We start from the raw sequence: 18,973 nt of genomic DNA on the forward strand, positions 1-18,973 counted from the left end.
CTTTTTAGCACGTAGCTATTTATTATTAGCATTATTCTTCCGACGTCTGATTTCTTTTTAATTATAGGAAATGCGTTTTTCTAAGGTACATAAACTTTTGGGATTGACTGTATAGCCAATACATCCTTAAATTAACATCTAACGCAATCGGCGTTTCACGGGACAATTTATTCTGCAGAACCCGAGAGCGCTCGCTCACTTGGTGGTGAAAAAAGTTTCCACGATCGCGAGGAACATTATAAATTCTGCCAAGACCACCGAGTAAGTAGGGACAAGTCGTCAGTAATCGAAGGATTTATTTATTAAACGCTACCAGCTTATCAGAGAATTTTCTTTCAGAGACTGTTCATGGTGTATCACATTTCCTTTCGAAGTTCTCAATTCTCAGCTGGTGCACCATCAGCTTTACGCGAAGCTCCTCTGTCAGCTGAATCGATTGAACGTTTCGACAATCCACAATATCCTGATGCACAATTTTTATTGGAATAAAACCGCCAGTATGGTAAGGAATATTACGAACATTTTTATTATCAGTACGCTATTTTAAACTCCTTTCAGATAAAAGATTACAAGTACCTAAGCGTCAAACGAACCAGGGACGAATTCGTATCGACTCTGGAGAGTACCTTGAATTACGTCGTCGACATTATAGTGAACTTTCACAACGAAACTTACAGCGACAGGATGCACGAGTGCATGCGGAAATTTATAGGAGAACCCGCCTATTCCAGGCCTGGATTGTAAGTACTCCGACGAAACGATCTCCAGGGTTAAAAATGCAAACGTTGCGGTAAAAACCAGCTCGATTCAAGGTACGCCACCATGGTTATCGGTGTGCTGGAAGCCTTGCAGAGGAATGCACCTACCATTCTGGATAGGGGCACGAACCACAAGAGCATCGTCGCATTGTCTCGTATGGCGGAGAAGTACGTCCCGATCTGGAAGCCCATCCGCGACGTCGTGAAGGCGTCGGATGTCAGCGACGTCGAGGCGTTCTTGCCGGGCGCGATGATTAACGCGAACGCGTTGCTGAATGACAGGAACGGGAGTATCTGTCGGACGAAGCAAGAATGTCGTAACAGTACGGTTCTGTACGAACGTCTTAGCTCGAAGGAAGCGGAGAAAGTGTTCCGCTACGACCCGAAGGCGTCGAATTACAGCTCATTGGTAGAGATCGCGGATCGATTGTCTCGGAGTATGGATCTGGATCGTATCGATTACGACTTGAAACAGTGGCGCGCGGACGCTTCTTGGAATTTAACGTGGCTGAAGGAGATCCTTAGCCACTTATCCGTCGTTATCGGAGAGGGCGGCAATCTACTCGACGTCGCCAGTAAAATCGACTTCCAGGACGTATCGAACGTCCTCGGGGCTCCCGACGTCGTCGACGGAGTGGTTAATGTACTGAAGGATAAGACGGTGGACAAGCTCTTCGACGGGTAAGGATATTATTTATCAGAGAAACGAGATTAGAGTTACACGAGTTAAATATCTTATAACGGATCGATTGGATATTTGTAAAAAATAGAGTTCGAAATTCGTATATGATCGATTTCTAGATTCGAGGAATTAGTCGAGGACGTGAGACCCTTTGTCGAGGAACCCGTGTTGGACGATATTTATAAAATGGTCCAGGCTTTACAGTCGATGGAAATTTTCAAGAATATAGGCTTGCTCGACATGAAATGTAAGAATCTCACGGTGCAGTATCCATTCGGTTAGACGAGACGAAAAATATCGATCGATTTACTTTCAGACGTTATCAGAGACATGTTCGACAACTGGGACGTGGTAAGATCGTACTTGGTCGACAAGATGGGAATTTCCAACGACGTCGCGCTGACGCTGAGCCAAGCCAAGATAGACATGATTTCCGTCTTCATGAAAGAAAGAAAAGCTCTCGCCTTAAAGGAGATCATTTGCTCGCCGGAGAAGCTCAGCGATATGTTAAATTTCAACAGCAGCCGAATCACCGCCGAAGAAGTCAGCGCGGCTGTCTGTCAGTTCGAGGACTCGCAGACGCAGAACGTGACGATCACGTTGATTAAGAATTTGAATTTCGATTACATCTTCAAGACCGTGAGTGAATTTTGCATAAGAGAAACTTTAATAATACTTTGCTTAATTATTCTTGATGTTAGATGTCATTCGATAATTTCTGGTTTAACGAATCGTTTCAGCTGATGAACGCGAACGTGAAGAATATATTGGCGAACGCGAACCTGACGGAGGCGGAGGGAAAAATGGTACTGAATAATCTGGGAGTGGCCGCGGAGTTATTACCATTCTTCCGAGACAAACTTTCCTCTCAGATGCCATCGGCGGAAGCTTTGGAAACAGATGCGCCGGAACCGGACCAAACGGTCTCCAGTAAGTTATGGAAAACTGGAAAATGAAATTAACGACGGATTTTGTAATCGTATTCGATAAATATTCAAATGCGTTTATGTACTCCAGCCTCAAAGTTCCTCCAAGACGCCAGCGAGATGTTATGCGGTCAGCCGATGGTTTCCGATAATGGTGATTTGTATAAACTCATTTCCAAGTTGGAGGACAACAGTAAAGAATTCGACCAGATGGAACTCGACTCTCTGCCGAGTGAGTAGAGCGGAAAAAATTTTGTACATTCAGTGAATGGAGAAAATGAGAAATTTTGAAATTTTCTTCCGTTTAGCCGATTTTTGCAGAGACACGTATAAAGGCATGGTTGCTATGGGAGGTGGTAAAATTATATGGTCCTACGTGAAACCTTTGCTACGCGGTCACATCCTTTACACCCCGAATTCCACAGTAATTAACAATGTAATGACGCTGGCGAACAGGACGTTCTTGGAAATGCAGCACTTCGGCGTGTTGATGAGTAGTTTTGAAAAGACATTGACCTCGTTGGCGAACCTTTCTGACATGAGCGACAATCTAAAGGACCTTGAGGCCATAATGTCGTCGGATGTCATAAAGATCGCGATCAGATCTTTCGGCGGTGGCAACTTCGAGGGAGGTAAGTTCGTACAGAAACGCGTGCAACGAATAGAAAGCACTTCCATGTAACGTTTCCCCTTATCCCCAGGAGATTTCGCCAACATGAATCTTAGCGAGATCTCGTGGCGACTTAAAAGGTCTAAACGTTTGATCAGAATGGTCGGCATGCTGAATGATTTATTGGAATGCGTGCTCGTGGATCGTGTAAGAGGATTTCGTACCGAGGACGAGATGGAGGCGGAAGCACGGATTCTGATGGAGACGCGAGAGTTTTTAGCCGGTGTCGTGTTCTTGGATAGTCCGTCGGAAAGATCGAGCAGATCGTTGGACCAACAGCTGCCTAACAACGTTATATACAAGATTCGTATGGACGTGGATTACGTGCAGTCGACGAAGCGACTGAAAAATCAATTTTGGATACCCGGACCGGAGAGCAGTTTCATAGAGCATTTAAGATATATGAGGGGATTCGTCCAGCTTCAGGACTCCATCGATCGCGCGATCGTGAGAACAAAGAGTCAGAGAGATTTGGACTGGAAGACTGTCACGCAACAAATGCCGTATCCTTGCTGGAAGGACGTACCGTAAGTTCTAATGAAAGCATTGATTCAGAGTCGTTCCTATTTCTATTCCAATTTTATGTAAAATGATTCGAAATCGTGTAGCTTCCAAACCACACTTTATGAGTCGCAAGGCATAGAGGTGTGTTTCTTCTTCGCTCTAATGATGTGTGTGGGCGCAGCTGTAAGGCACGTCGTTTGGGAACGCGAGTCACAGAATGCAATGGTAAAAAACTGTCGTACAACCATTCGAAACGGCTATTAGTTCACAATTACTTCTCTTAGGTAATGAGCGTAATGGGACTGAAACCTTGGAGAAACACCATGGCTTGGTTTATCACTACATTCGTAGAAGTGTTAATCGTGATGTTCTCTATCGCCACTATTCTCCTAGCTGGCAAAATCCTTCCAAAGTCCGATCCATCATTGATTTTAATCATGATGATCGATTATGCCTTTTCTGTAGTTACCTTCTGGTAAGCATTATTAAAATTTTACCATTTGTAAAGTTCATTTTACTCTTCAAATATTATAAAGTGCTTCTCATAGCAGATATTTTGTAAACATTAGATGCATTCTATTATTGCTTCAATATATAAAATTCTTATATATTTTCGCAATTTTTGTTTGTTTCACGAATTTTCAGCTACATGATCTCGACGTTGTGCAGCTCGGCGAGTCTGGCTGCGATCATCACCGTGGTTACGTTCTTGCTGACATTCATGCCGTACGTCATTGTCATTGCTATGGAGGCCGTTATAGGTCTCGGGTATAAGCTTCTCATCGTAAGTTATCGCCGTCCAGCGTCGCAATAGTATTTCCTGTGACAAATAACGTGTTCGAACAACGCGTTCGCATTGCGCTGAAATTGTCTTCGCTCGCGGCTATTCCCGTGCGACAGACAAAATGTGTTATTAGTCACAACATTTTCTATATTGTAGTAGTAGTTTCTGTAAAAACTACGTATAAAAATTCGTTTGACATTATGAACTTGCAGTGCCTCAATATGTCGACCAGTTTCTGTTATGGCTGTCTGTATGCAGCCAGAAAAGAAGTTCAAGGAATCGGATTAACTTGGGACGCAATGTGGGAGGAGTCCAGCCCCGGTGATCCCATGTCCCTCGGCTTGGTGCTACTAATGATCGCCTTCGATGGTTGCATTTACGCCGCAATCGGTTATCTCGTTGCCAATTACACGAATTCAGGTACTGTCTTTCGGCACGAAATTTGTCTAAACTTCTTAGAACTATCGTAGAATCGATCTTTGAACGTTTGGTGATGTCGCTTATGTTCTCTTTCCTGTGATTTTTTTCTTTGTTTTTCTCACATTGTAAAAGTATTCACGTTCGAGAGTCGTGTAATAAAAACTAACGCAACGCGTGTCTTATACTGTATAGAAAAATGATGTGGTGCCGGAAACATAAAATACGTTCAATGTTTCTATCTTGTGTGTGCATCTCTTTTGTCAGAAATAACAGAGAGACGAATTTAACTTTTACACTTTTAAGTTCACATATAACAATTTGTTCGTCGATGCCACCTACGTGTTCACAATGAAATATCGTTCACCCAAGCACCACTCGTTCGCATTTTACCTTTTCATCCACGAAGAGAAACGCCAGGTCGACGGTGTCGTGGCACCCTTTCACGATCGGTCGCAAAGAAAAAAGAACGAAAAAGACACTGCGCGACACTTCCCTACCTGAAAGCGATGTCGATGGTGAACTGGTGAGTCCCCGGAAAACGGACGAGCATTTGGCAAATCAATTTTCCAGGCAAGGGCTTTCACGAATTGAGGTCCTCTAGCTTATGGTGGGCCGACAAACGTTCCTCTTATGGCAGGCCGAGCTACCTTACCTTCGTCAACAACCTTTATTTCACTAACGACGTTCTCCACTCTTCAGCCACTTACCAAGGTATCGCACTAGCTCGCTCGCTCGTTCTTTCGTTCTCGCACGATACTTCGGCTTATCTCTGACCTCTCTCCTCTCTCTCTTGCTTTCGGCATTTCTGATGCGCATCCCTGCTATTTTATTCAAGCTCCACCTGCGCCGTTCAAACTTCCGCCAAATATAGCATATTCCGCTCGCTGTTTATGTTGCTTCTACGTCTTCTTGTCGAAATTCTTCTACTCTTCAGATATGAATGCAAGTTTTCGAAAGGATCGTCGAGAATCGTCGGCAGTCGCAAAACCATCGATTTAATTTACATAAATATTCCAACCATTTATTTTCTTTGTGAAATTTGCATGGGGAAAACGCTATACATTTGAATTTCGTCGAACGTAAAAGTGTTTGTTAATACTTCCATCGGTATAATTTATCGGACTAATTTATTCAATGTTGGAGAATAGATTCATAAAAAAATAGCTGTTCCAGTCAGAATTCTTATTGATAATCACATTCGCATTTTGCTGGAGTTTCATGTGAACCAACAAACTGTTAGAATATCAAACATTCGAGCATGAGTTTCTTTACGTTTCCTCGCTGGCTAACTACGAGATATTATTTTTCAGATTGCATGCTGATAAACTTTGCATGCGACGCATGAAATGAAAATTTATGTTATACCGTCTCGCAAGGTGCAGCATATTTATTTTTGTGAGATTTTAAAGAGCATGCTTGTCCAATGCATAGTTGGATCTGTTTCATTAATCGAAACACTAATTTCTAGTTAAAAATGCATCACGTGTATTTTGTATCGCGATACAGACGAGGAAAGCGACACGAGTAGCTTGACGGTCAGCGAAAAGCAGGCGGGGGTGAGATTCGAGGGTGTCAGGAAAGTTTACCACACCGATCAGGGTGACGTCACGGCCGTGGACGATTTCACTTTGAAACTCAGCGAGGGTGAGGTGACCAGTTTCCTCGGGAGGAACGGCGCTGGGAAAACTACTATCATGTACGTGAACATTCTTTTTCGAAAGTATCAAGAGCAAGCGGCGAGAGCTAAAGGGGTAAAGGCGAGAACTGGGACCGCGGCGCGCAGTGGACTTATCCCCTTTAACATCGCTGGAAGGGTTTGCCCCGGATTTTCGTTCGTAAACGACGAGGAATTCGGGGAATTCATTCTCGTCTTTCAAGTGTGTACTTTCATTTCAGCAAGATGCTGACAGGGATGCAGGCTCCGACCAACGGTGAAATCTGTTTGAACGGCATTGAGGGTTTCAAACCTGACATAGGGGTTTGTCCTCAGGATAACGTGCTCATCGGCACCCTAACGCCAAGGGAGCATTTGATGTTTTACGCGAAGTTGAAACAGCCCAAAGACGACGCGACCGTGGAACGCGACGTGAACGAGTAAGTCGATTACTTTAATTCCCTTTCAGTTGGTAAGAGTATCTTTAATTATAAATATTATAACACAAAAATGTCAGCTTCCTTTTTTAATTAGTGTTTCGTTAGTACGTATCCAGCCGATAATTCTGTTCGCAGGATGCTGACGTCCTTGGAACTGGGCAGACAGGAGCACGAACCAGTGTACCGGCTTTCGGGCGGTACAAAGAGACGGCTCTGCGTAGCTCTGGCATTCCTAGGATCACCGAAGCTGGTGATCCTGGATGAACCTGGCGCCGGAGTGGATCCCGCGGCGAGGCGAAGGATTTGGCGTCTAATCGATCAGCACAGGATTGGCAGGACCGTCATCCTGTCAACTCATCATTTGGACGAGGCCGACATGCTCAGCGACACCGTTGTCGTGATGCACAAAGGAAAGATACTCTGCACCGGATCGCCCCTGTCGTTGAAGATGATGCACGGTCGCGGCTACAGACTCCTCGTAACATTCCCAGCCGATCGTGACGCCGATTCGATAGATAAAAAAAGATTGGAGACACTGAGAGGTATGATCGAGGATGTGGTTCCCAACGCTACAATAAATGAGACATCAGGGACGGAGGTAGTCGTCATACTGCCATTCCAAGGGATGAACGGTACACAGAATAAGTAAGTTAATAGCTGCTGACCTTGTTAATTATTAATTAGCATAAGTCTAATTTTAATCATGGATCGACTGCGTAAAATCGTATTCGTTAAACTATACCATTTCGTTGGATGATTCGTGTTTTAGTATAGTACAAGTTGCCAAGGTTTTGGAGGACAATAAAAAGATGTTGGGTTATTCGCATTTCTCTTTGGAATGCGACAGTTTAGAACAGGTATTTCTGGACTTGTGCGCTAGAGCAGAAGGTGGGCCCTCTGTTATCAAAGCCAGCCAGGATAGTGTTATCAGTGTGGAGACCGGTGGTGCGTACCATCATTACATTATATGTCTAATCTGCTCTAATTTCTATCGGAATTAATTTTTTATAGATGTGACGATGTCTAAACATGATTTAATTAACACCGAGCCGACTCCGAGACCTTCGCCCATTAGGCAAATAAAAGCTTTGTTGAAAAAGCGAATTTGGCACTTCCGTAAGGACTGGCTGACATTCGCGGTTGGTCTCTTTTTGCCGACAATGTTCGTTGCGGTCGCTATGGGATTCTCTTTGATCAGGCCACCGTCCGAGGATGAACCGCCATTAATTCTTACGCCCAAGCTGTATGATACCCATCCGACTTATTTCTACAGGTAAGTACGAAAAACTTAATTGCCCGTTAATTAATTGCTAATTATTATCTATTATCCGTAATTTTCAGCATCGATAACGGCGACGACTCGTTTTTGCAACACGTATCCCTACAGCTTCACGATCGATTTGGGGACGACTATGCTGGTGCCTGGCAAACATTGCCAAATGTACGATCTTTGTAAAGTTTCATTGAAAATACATCCGCGGGGCAAACGTTAGCGTCTGCAAATATTTACATTCTTTTTATTCATCAGGACACAGGTACCTGTGAATGTTTGGACGGTCAACAGGTATGCCATGGTGTATCGCAAGCCGTCGAAGGTCTCTTGCAGGTATTACCAGGTAGGCCTACTCTGGATTGGATAGTATCGACCCACCAGGAGTATATAGAAAAAAGGTAAAAGAACATACCACGAATATACCTATCGCGGAAAACGTTTGAAAATCATTCGGAAATTAAATATTGTTCCATCATTTTGCAGATACGGGGGTTGGTCATTGTCTCACGAAAAAGACGAGCCACTCTTTGTCGTCTGGTACAACAACAAAGGGCATCATGCTCTACCATCATACTTAAGCGCTTTGAACGAGGCAGTTTTGAGGGCGTCGGGAGTACAAGGCCGCTTAACAACGCTCAATCACCCTTTAAGACTCTCCAGCGATCAACTAAATCGAACGACATTGTAAGTTCTAGTAGAAATGAAGAAAAGTACATGTATTCGTACTCATTATATTTTCGTGAAGTCAATTCAATTAAGGGCAAAGATTAGAATAAGCAGGCTGATCACAACGGTGCCGGGCTAAGTGCGGCAGAAAATGTGCATAACAAAATTGCACGTGTTGCGTTTACTTTTAATTAACTCTGCGCAATCGCCCAGCCGCTGAAGGTTTTAACAGGATTTCACGGTTTTCATTATTCGGATCCTCTTTCCTTTCGTTAATCTGCTTAACGATCTCGCAGCGCGATTCTTGTCTATTCTGATTTAATTGTCACCGACTCGAACCTCGGAACGTTTCACAATTTTATTTAGGCTACAACACGTGGCGGACGTCGGGGTGGCGTTGGTACTTTTGATCGCTTTCAACTTGGTGGCTGCTCAGGGCTCGAAGGAACTCGTCAGGGAAAGATTGACGGAGGAGAGGAGAATTCTTTACCTAGCGGGTGTGCATCCTATCACCTACTGGATAACAGTATTGATCTGGGACTTCTTTGTAAGCGATCAAGAGTGAAACGCAAAAGGGGATGAAGAGAATCAGGAGATTGAATTGTTCTCCTTCCAGGTCTTCGGCTGCTCCATTGTTTTAGCGGTGATAGTCTTCGAGATCTTTGGCCTTCCCGCGTACGTCGCAAGGGGAAACTTACCTGGGATCTGTGTATTACTCCTCCTCTTCGCGTAAATATTAATTTACACGCACCGTTCGTTATATTTATATTATATTTTTTATTAAATAAATGTCCATATTTGTAGTTGGGCTGCGCTACCGTTCTCGCATTTAACGGAGAAGGCTTTCGACGATTCAAGTATGTCGAACATGGTGCTCTTCTGCGTGAACACTTTCATAGGCGTAGCTTCCCTGGCAACGATACTGGTCCTCGACATTCTGGGCAAAACGAAAAGCGCGGAGGACGCGCGTAACATTTTGCATAACATTTTATTGATCTTCCCTCAATACGCCTTGGGCGATGCCCTCGTGCAAATATCGCGGAACGATATTACGGCTCAATTGTTGGAAAAGTTCCACATGGACACCTACAAGCCACCGTTAAGTTGGGATCTTCTGGGTCCTCACTACGTTTACCTCACAGTTATTGGTGTCATTTTGTTCTCATTAAATTTGCTGATCGAGTGTGGACTGTTGCCCAATTGGAACAAGCAGAGATGCCCTTACGAGGTGATCCAAGAGGACGAGGACGTGTCGAAGGAGAGGATGAGAGTCGAGAGTGGAATGTCCGATGATATTTTGCAAACGGTGAAACTCAGGAAAGAATATAGCAGCGTTTACGGGACAAACGTAGCCGTGCAAAATTTAAGTATCGGGGTGCAGGCCGGTAAGTGCTTTGGTCTTCTGGGTACGAACGGCGCCGGAAAGAGCACCACGTTCCGGATGTTGACTACGGAGGTCATACCAACCGTGGGTAGGATCGTTTTACAAGGGAAAGAAATCAGCAAGGGGCCGTTGTGCAACGGCGAGATCGGCTATTGCCCTCAGAGCGATGCCCTGGACGGTTTCTTGAGTCCGCATCAGTGTCTGACGATTCACGGGGAAGTTTGCGGACTGAGTAACGTTTCCAAGGTGAGGGTTGATTTATGTCGAAACTTCCGTCCTTCTCCCTTTCCCTCCGTTCGAGTTCCTACGAGTTTCATCCTCGCGGACCTTTAAATAACTTCCACGGCGTGGATTTCGTTTTTAATTATTTCGCGTTCGAGTTTCCGCGAGGGAAAAACGGTTACAAAGCAGTCGGGAATTTCTCGCATTTTTCTTTTTCATTTCCCTCGTCCTTTTTCCCTTGTGTTTTTTTCTTTGTTTCCTACGAGACGAACTCCTTCTGCGGATGAGCCGTAAAAGTTCCTCATCCACTCTAAGAGTTTCTTTCCTTAGCGCAGTACGTGCCGTCCGGCTTCCAGGAATTTAATATTACCCCGTGAAAAATTGTTTGTTTCAGGCGGTCGAGTCGGCGCTGAAGAGGCTCGATCTGCTGAAATACGCGCACAAGAGAGTGAGCAGCCTCAGCGGCGGTAATAAAAGGAAACTGTGCACCGCCTTGAGCGTAATGGCGCCTGTGCCTGTGGTTCTCATGGACGAGCCAACGAGGTATTTGCCGTGAAACGATTTATTAAGAGGATCTTTACTAACCGACATTAAACTTACTTTGAAATTACCAAGGATACTTTCATTGGCGCCGTTTCATCAACGCCTTTGCTATTAATGAAAGAACATGATTCAGCCGGCAAATCAATATTTATACATACGTTCGTTTCTTTTTCTACGCGTAGCGGCATGGACCCGGCAACGAAGGATCTGGTGGCCAAAACGATCAGGCGATTGACGAAGAACCAGTGCTGCGTAATCCTCACCTCGCACAGCGTGACGGAATGCGAGAATCTCTGCAACAGAGTCGGCATTCTGGCGAAGGCTGGTCTCAGGTGCATAGGAACGCCGCAGCATTTAAAACACAAGTAAGCGCTTTCGATCGATCGCGTCGTTTCAACCGTGGCAGGCAATCGAGTTTAAAAGTTCCGCCAGACATTAATACACTAGGTATCAACGGTCGCGACAAAGCGTTCTGTTATTCCGCGCGGGCACCGATATCCGGACGGGATTAATTCCAGCCGGGTGCATTTTAATGATGTTGTTCCAACTGATGGATCCTTCGTGTCGGTTTGATCTCTCCAAAGGCTTTCTGACGAAATTCGCGACGCGACAATTCATTCGCCGCCCTCTGGTTCCTGCGCCGACCGTTGTCGATTGATTTTTAATTTCGCCCATCATTTCCACTCTTCTCGCTGGGAATTCGAACAGATTTCGTTTCCATTCGACGGAACCATTTGGGGATTACCATTCGATTACAGTCACAATGATACTCCACGGTATCGCGGAACGCGTCGCAATGGTTCATCGCACGTTCCTCGATTGCGACGCGCGTGTTTAACTCCTTTCGCGGAATAGAACGCTCGCTGTAAATATGTATTTAAGCCGTGGCACCTTTCCCCTCCGGCGGCAACCCCAGGGAAAATGTCCCTCTTACATCTCCTGCCTTCACCGTTTTCTCTCTTTTCGTTTTCCCTTCGAGCACGGGAGAATTTACGATATCGTGCGCGCACGTGTGCGCACCCGCGCGTTTATACGTAATACGGTAATCCATCCACATTCTCCGGTGAATGTACGGCGAGAAAGAAACGAACCCAACCGATCTTTTGCCACCGCTGTAAACACACCGGGATATCCTCGCGTATGAAATACCGTTCGCAATATCCAGTTATACCGAAAGACCGTAAACTTGTCACATTCAAATTTTTAATTTCGTTGCCTACACTTTCCTTCGTTCACTAAGATCTTTTCATATCATAATTATCTTAGTTTTAATCGAGTAGGAAAATAATGCGATTTTTACTAATTATATTAATTTATATTTTCAGAGCTTTTAACGCCCTAACTAGAAAAACGAACGTTGATCATTGCTTTACTTAATGAACGAGCACATAAAAAGAGATCGAACCGATTTTCGCAATTTTCACTGGTCCTTTGGCCGGATTTCCCTCTCTCCCCGAAATGGCCATGTAAATTTACCGAGTAGCTGCCACGCTGCCTGCCCTTTCCCACAGCATAATTTATCGACGTTGGTACACGTGTACACGGGCGTAAATGAATACGAATAGATGGATCTGTCGTTGGAATACGTGCGACGCGATAAATATTTGTTACGCCGTTTTCATTTCGCCCGCGCATGTTTTCCCTCGTTACCTTTCCTCGTGTCGTATCAGAACTCAGCTCGCGTTATTTCCGCGTTCCCTTGCTCCCACGGTTATGACCTACGCTTACTGTGAGAAACGTTTCCACAATTATTAACAATGATCGATGTTACCACAATTAGATGACTTTTTTCTTAGTTTCAAAATAAAATGATCGTTCTGTTCACAGATTTGGCGAAGGGTACGTGGCGTTCTTACGGTTCCGTCAGCCGGTTTCGTCCACGGATTTGAGGAAAGCCATAGCGATGTACTTCCCGCAAGCTGTGGTCTCCTCGAGACAGGCCAACGCCGCTCGTCTTCTGGTACCACGAAGCCAGGACATGGCAGTGAGCACCAGCTTTAATAAGCTGAAGCTGTTAGCCGAGGAATTGAAAGCCACGGATTACACGCTGACACAAAGTTCGCTGGATCAGGTTCGTATTAACAGTTTTAATGCGGTGGCGTATGAAAACCACCTAATAACGTTTTTAATGAGAAGTTCGACATCGAGACACGAGAGTATATTCGCATTATTCAGATACGAAACGTGCATACCTGATCGAACACGAATCGATCGAGTATTTTGGAAGATCGTCGTGCCAAATACACGTACAAGACTCTTGTCTCGAACAGATGATGCATACCACAGTGCATGCTACCGCCAGGCTGTTAGACCAAGGACGATAGTCTGAGGAATATTAATGGATCTATCGTCTTAGGCTCTCGCACTTGTGTACACTCTCCCGTCCACGGTTTCCAACAGGCTAAGAACCGAGATCCTACTGTATCACCGTCTGCTTCTCCTAAGCTCGGTTAAACGCTTTCTGATTCTCTCTATCGCAACCCCGTCTGTAACCGAGCATCTACTAAATCGTTTCCTATTAATTACATACGCTGAGAATAATTTAACTCGCGTATAACAGATACTGTGCAAACTACCGGATTCATATTTGTTCTAACTCTAAGTAAAACAATGGTTGAACGTTGGTAGAAAACGCGTTAATCTTCCGCGCCAGTGAATAGAGTGTTTTAACGCGAGTTTCTATTAACTTTTTACTGTCGAATGGAAACGAAAGAATTTTTCATTTAAAACAAACCGTTGCGTTAAAAGCAACGATAAGCGGTGGTACTGTGGCGGCGTGTGTTCGACGGTTTTGATCGATCGCAGTTTTCCTTGCTAACGGTATATCATGTGAAAGTCGTCGCCGTCTCGTCCTTCGGGGCGAATTACGCGTTTCGCGACGATCGTCTCTTACATTTTCCGAGAGATTACGCAAGTGTCTGTGTGCCGTGCGAAATACAATTAGAAGTCGGGAACGTGTGCGGCTGGAGAACGTAAAGAGCGAGCGAGAAAGAGGGGATAGAAAAAAGAAAGAGATTTGCATACTCGGCTGGCTGTTCCCTCGTGTCGAATTCAGCCGGCTGGCTACCGTGGCAGCGATTCCATCTGCGAAATTCCCTCGCAGATTCACGCAAGGCGCCGCGAATTTGCATGAGTCTGTTAATAAAGGAGGCGCAATTTGAGCGCTAATTAAAAAAGTTACCTCGAAAGTTCGTGACCCGACCGGAGGAACCGTTGACTTTGTGATTAATGCCACTTAGAAATTTATTCCCGACCGTGTTCCACGTGTCCGAGGTCCTGCCACCACGCGATCGTTCTTTTTCTCACAAACAATTTCGACCCGACCGCTTTTCTTATCACGTCGGAACGCAAACAAATTGATGCAATTATCCGGGAATCTTGCGAACAATTCGATTCGCAGCGCCGGAAACGCCCATTCTATCCGCGGCTCTCTGCGGCAGGTATCCGTCTAAATAATTCATACGTGATCGCGGGGCTGATGTTCGGAATAAGCGCGAGATTCCGCGGCTCTTACTCGACTCAATGGAATCGTGTTCGCATCGTTTATTCCAGTCTCCTTAATGGAGATAAGATTCCGCGGTACCTGTCTCTACGTGTACTTACTTACACGCGGTTGTCACGAGTATTCGTTGATCCGGTTATGTTTACCTACCTGTACACAAAGCTCGCGCTCACACAAAGCTCCCCGGAGATTAACTCGACTTAGAGACTGCTCGTTCTTAGTCCCAGCCGATCTCCCCCGTCTAACCCTAATACTCACCCCCGATAAGCAATTTCAAACACCTTCGAGCCTGGTTAATTGCCATAAAATTCTTCGAATCGTTGCACACGTGTTCAAAGAGAAATGATTCTTTAATTACATCGGGAATATCTTATTTAAATATTTTAAATCACGCTGTTCAACTCGACGCGATTAATCGTCTCACGAGAAAGTCTAAAGTCGAAGCCCCGAGGATACGATTTTTCTAACGATTTTCCAAGTACTCTGTCGATGACGGAGATAATTCAAAGAAAATAGAAAGAGGAGCGGTTAAAGTTGATCGCGCGAAAACACGGAACGTGCGACGACGCGAGAGTATTAATTAACCGAGCAACCAACGGTACGACCGGTTGATTAACAACTCGGTATCGTCGGGAAATTATGAAAACAGCTGAATAATCAGAGGGTCCGGGCCACGTATTATTCGCTGCGTTCCGCTCGGTCGGTTTGTTATTTATTCATCCCTTTATATGTCCCTGTTCGATTAGTACGCGTTACGAATCCGCTCTCATAAATTAAAGGAGATAAAATTAGCGACGAAGTGAATCCGCAAGTAGATATGACGGACGAGAAAGTTAACGCGTAGCGAACTTTCGCGTCGTAAAGCATTTCTCCGTCCGACAAGATCTTTAACGTAGATATGCAGATTTCGCAGATTTCTAGAAATATCACACTGTTAATTATCTACATATTTAACAAAATAAAAGACAATAGGGCATCCATGTCGGTACTGGAATTGAGGAAATCGTTAATTTTCTTACATTATTAAATTGTCAAGCAATACTCTGTATTTTCTCAATTTTAGTTTTATTATAAGTCAACGTTGAGTGTTTGAATTATTCCAGGTGCTGGTGAATTTCTCGGAAGAGATGGACGATGTCGAAGGATCTACGATCTGCACGCAAAGCAGTAGCAACAACGTCTTAAATATTTATTCCAGCAAAGACACTATACACATGGAAACGTTTTGATAGGTTCCACGAGTCGGATCATGTTTACCGTCGATTTTCTTCGTGATCGAATTTAGTTTTCAATGTTGCGTAAACTTTACACGGTTTACAAGGTTTATCTGTTATTAACATATACATATAGATCGTGGTACCTACTGTGATAGCTTTAATTCAATTCTCAAACCACGTTTGAAGTATGTACAGTACGATGGGAGCTTGCGTCAGCCTTCAATGATCAAGTGCCTGCTAACGATACACGATTAGTTATCAATTCTTTTTTTTTTTACATATAGATATCACGATTGGTTAGTTTTTATAGATACATGACTTTCGAAATGTTTGCACAGGATTTATTACTCGGGTTATGTGTGTACAATTAATCAATATTAGTTAATCGATATTGTTTATAGCTATAGTTTATTGATTTTATTCTCTAAAGAGAGAAATCGAGAATAATCGTGCATCGCAAATAAACATTAGTGAAACATTTCTATTCTCTTCGTGTCGGAATATAATTGAATAAAATTAAGAGATCAGATTATAATATAAAAAAAAATTCCATACGAAATCGGTGCTTGTCGAAGTGCTAACATCAGTTACTCAATGCCATGATTATAATTTTATTGTAGATAAATGTATGTAAGTTTTATAAAAATTCTATCACACGATTCACCTAGTGTTTATTTTATGTTCACTATTTATTGCAGAAACTTTCCGTTATCGGTATCAAGCTCAATGGTATTAAAGTTACATAATACAATAAAAATGATAGCTACGTCTCGTAAAACTGCTCGCTTCTAGATATTGTATTAGATATCGTTCAACTGATAACAGCAGGTGAAATATGTCGTAACGAGTTACGTGTGACTAATTGTACGAGGTCGAGAATGTTTATTGATTACACCAGCAGAATCCGGTATACACGGGAATAATTCGAACCAGCGAAAATCCTCCGCCCAGAGAAAACATGTGATTACGCGTTCTTATCACGACCACGTTGAACCGACGCGTAATTGATTTAGCCGGTGATACCGTCATCGTAGGATCGTACGAGACTCGCACCGTAACTGGAAAAAAATTCGTGCTTCCCTCATCAGCGGCGAGAGTTTCATCCTCAGCGAACTTTTTTGAAAACCGCGCCGGTTAAATTACAAAACTCGTACGCGTCAGTCACCGGAACTGACAAGATCCGGATCGTCGAAACGGTGAAAAATATCGTGCCTCGAATTCCTTCTCTGGCGCCGGTGTTCGCCGAAGATTTAATTCGCTGTTTCCCTCGCGTCGACGAAAATTTCGTCGGTGTCAACGAAACGATAGAATCCTCGATAGCGAAAAGAGAAATATATATGCACGTACATGTGTACACGCCCGCGCATATTCCCGCGCACAGAGAGGCGACTCATTTATTTCGATTCGTTCGGCTCGGTGAACGATTAAAAATGGGCAAAGAAACGTTTGTCTTCGGCCGATGTCTACGATCGACAAACGGTAACAGAGCGTGGATACTTGCGCAAACTAGTGAAGAGAGAGATATAGGGGGCTAATTAGAATCGAGGATGAATCGAATCAATAACCGTTCGTTTCAGTTTCTTTGTGCTTTAACTCTATGTCGTGTTTGCAGCCGCGCCGTGCACCGAATCGCAATTGTTCTTCCGAACAGAGACGAGGGAACAGCCGTTAAATTGTTCCATTTCGTCGACCATACTTTGTCTCGGAACGTGTTTTATCGTATTCATTCTATTTCTTTTTGTTACTGGATCTTTGTGAATAAAACATACGGTCACCGGCGTCGTAGAAATGTTAGATAATTCTGGCTCCGACCGAAAACGATCCTCGATTTCATTCGGAGTGCAACTTTTTTGCAATTTTCTTGGTTAAATAAATGCAACGTAACGCAATTCCTTCCTCGGAGGTAGAGCGAGAAAGCAGCAACCGTGGACGAAAGAAACGAGAACAGGGGTAGTGGTACCACCGTTGCGAGAAGAATTGCGTCTAGGGGGAATAGAATCATCTCTCGGCCTCGTTCGTTAAACGCTCGAACAATAATTTCATGGAACGAGTCTTTCCTCGATTATTTATAACAGTGATTATTCGAGGATTTGTCAGCCACGAGTACGGTCGCGCGATGTTAGTGCGACCGGGTAGAATCTACTATCCCAGAACCGATAAAGCTCGAATTAATGTTGGAGAGAGCCTTTTCATTTCCATGGGAACAATGTGATATTCAAATCGATTTTCCTTTATCTTTTCTACTTCCCCACAACTCTTTCCCGTTCTATTTTTCTTTATAAATTTAAGAGAAAACAGATATATCTTATATATTCCTGTAGTTATTCCACGTTAGAGTACCTTTTGACGGTACGTACAATTTTCATTGGAAACATTTTTAACTAATGGCAACAGGTAAGCAGTTATTTGCAATTCACACACGGAAGTTTTTCATATTGTTCTTAATTTTTCGTCCTTATCCACTTTCATTATATTCTTATTTCATATCTATTTCTTATCAATCAAAAAGAAATCGATTCGCACCAACATTATCCAGTGGAGGATTCATCTCGAATTAGACTGCATATTAAGGAGCACTCGAGCCGAATTGGCAACGTGACGGGACTTCGGTCCGACGGAGTTCGCAAGAAAACGAACGGAACGAAGACAGGGATTAAGTCTCGTCGATACAAAAGAACACGTTATTAGCTCGGCTGATTTGCAAGAGGAATAGGGAATTAAACGGGATCAATCCTGAATTAATCCACGAGGAGAAAGCAGTAACAAAGTGGAACTTGATGCGCAACTCGAAGGATTTAAGTGTACGAACAGGGACGATTTATCGATGTCCTTTACACAAGGCACAGCAACGGGATTTTCATCTCTATCGGTCGAACTACGACCTGGTATCATCGATCAATAACGAATCTGACGGCCAACAAATATTTAAAGCGTGATACTAAACAAATGTTCATTGAATTATTGTATCAAATCTCACAATTGACGATGAATTCTGATTTATTAACATGCAACGATTATTCGACGAAGTTTATCAAATCAATCATTCATAGAAGACAATTCTAATAAAATTATCAATTAACGAGTTGTTTCAAGAATTTCCTTTATTGATTCATCCTGCATAATATTGCACGTTTATACATCATACGTAACACTGATCATTTTTAATTGGTTTTATAGCAGACAGTACGAGGAACTCATGTATTAAAGATGTATAGGCTATATACTTAAACAATGCTGGCATGTTGAATTTGTTATTATAGATTCCTATTACTATTAAAAAGCTAAAATTATAGTGATTTCAAATTTTTCATAGGTAATAGTATCATCT

The 18,973-nt window shown here is 43.5% G+C and overlaps 1 protein-coding gene across 2 annotated transcripts in view; it reads left to right on the forward strand.

Annotated features, from left to right (window-relative positions):
• The window catches only part of ldd (lipid droplet defective), a 28,400-nt gene extending 12,096 nt beyond the window's left edge, over positions 1-16,304 (forward strand). Inside the window, exons 21-50 of one of the 2 annotated variants that reach the window (XM_026819823.1) lie at positions 179-261; positions 340-502; positions 559-740; positions 813-1,439; positions 1,560-1,687; positions 1,757-2,079; positions 2,181-2,370; positions 2,458-2,598; positions 2,675-2,998; positions 3,068-3,563; positions 3,645-3,765; positions 3,825-4,015; positions 4,186-4,324; positions 4,537-4,744; positions 5,315-5,455; positions 6,251-6,440; positions 6,641-6,838; positions 6,974-7,483; positions 7,608-7,783; positions 7,850-8,111; positions 8,180-8,279; positions 8,367-8,509; positions 8,595-8,795; positions 9,144-9,324; positions 9,394-9,506; positions 9,582-10,407; positions 10,778-10,926; positions 11,109-11,291; positions 12,754-12,997; positions 15,532-15,657. In XM_026819823.1, coding sequence (XP_026675624.1) covers positions 179-261; positions 340-502; positions 559-740; positions 813-1,439; positions 1,560-1,687; positions 1,757-2,079; positions 2,181-2,370; positions 2,458-2,598; positions 2,675-2,998; positions 3,068-3,563; positions 3,645-3,765; positions 3,825-4,015; positions 4,186-4,324; positions 4,537-4,744; positions 5,315-5,455; positions 6,251-6,440; positions 6,641-6,838; positions 6,974-7,483; positions 7,608-7,783; positions 7,850-8,111; positions 8,180-8,279; positions 8,367-8,509; positions 8,595-8,795; positions 9,144-9,324; positions 9,394-9,506; positions 9,582-10,407; positions 10,778-10,926; positions 11,109-11,291; positions 12,754-12,997; positions 15,532-15,657 — 7,059 coding nt within the window. Of the gene's footprint in view, positions 1-178; positions 262-339; positions 503-558; positions 741-812; positions 1,440-1,559; positions 1,688-1,756; positions 2,080-2,180; positions 2,371-2,457; positions 2,599-2,674; positions 2,999-3,067; positions 3,564-3,644; positions 3,766-3,824; positions 4,016-4,185; positions 4,325-4,536; positions 4,745-5,314; positions 5,456-6,250; positions 6,441-6,640; positions 6,839-6,973; positions 7,484-7,607; positions 7,784-7,849; positions 8,112-8,179; positions 8,280-8,366; positions 8,510-8,594; positions 8,796-9,143; positions 9,325-9,393; positions 9,507-9,581; positions 10,408-10,777; positions 10,927-11,108; positions 11,292-12,753; positions 12,998-15,531 lie in introns of both variants that reach the window. The other variant, XM_026819825.1, reaches the window with a different exon arrangement.
• The last annotated feature ends 2,669 nt before the right edge of the window (positions 16,305-18,973 follow it).

The sequence above is a fragment of the Ceratina calcarata genome, unplaced genomic scaffold, assembly GCF_001652005.2.
Source record: "Ceratina calcarata isolate Rehan_Ccalc_2016 unplaced genomic scaffold, ASM165200v1 scaffold162.2, whole genome shotgun sequence".
NCBI lineage: Eukaryota > Metazoa > Arthropoda > Insecta > Hymenoptera > Apidae > Ceratina > Ceratina calcarata.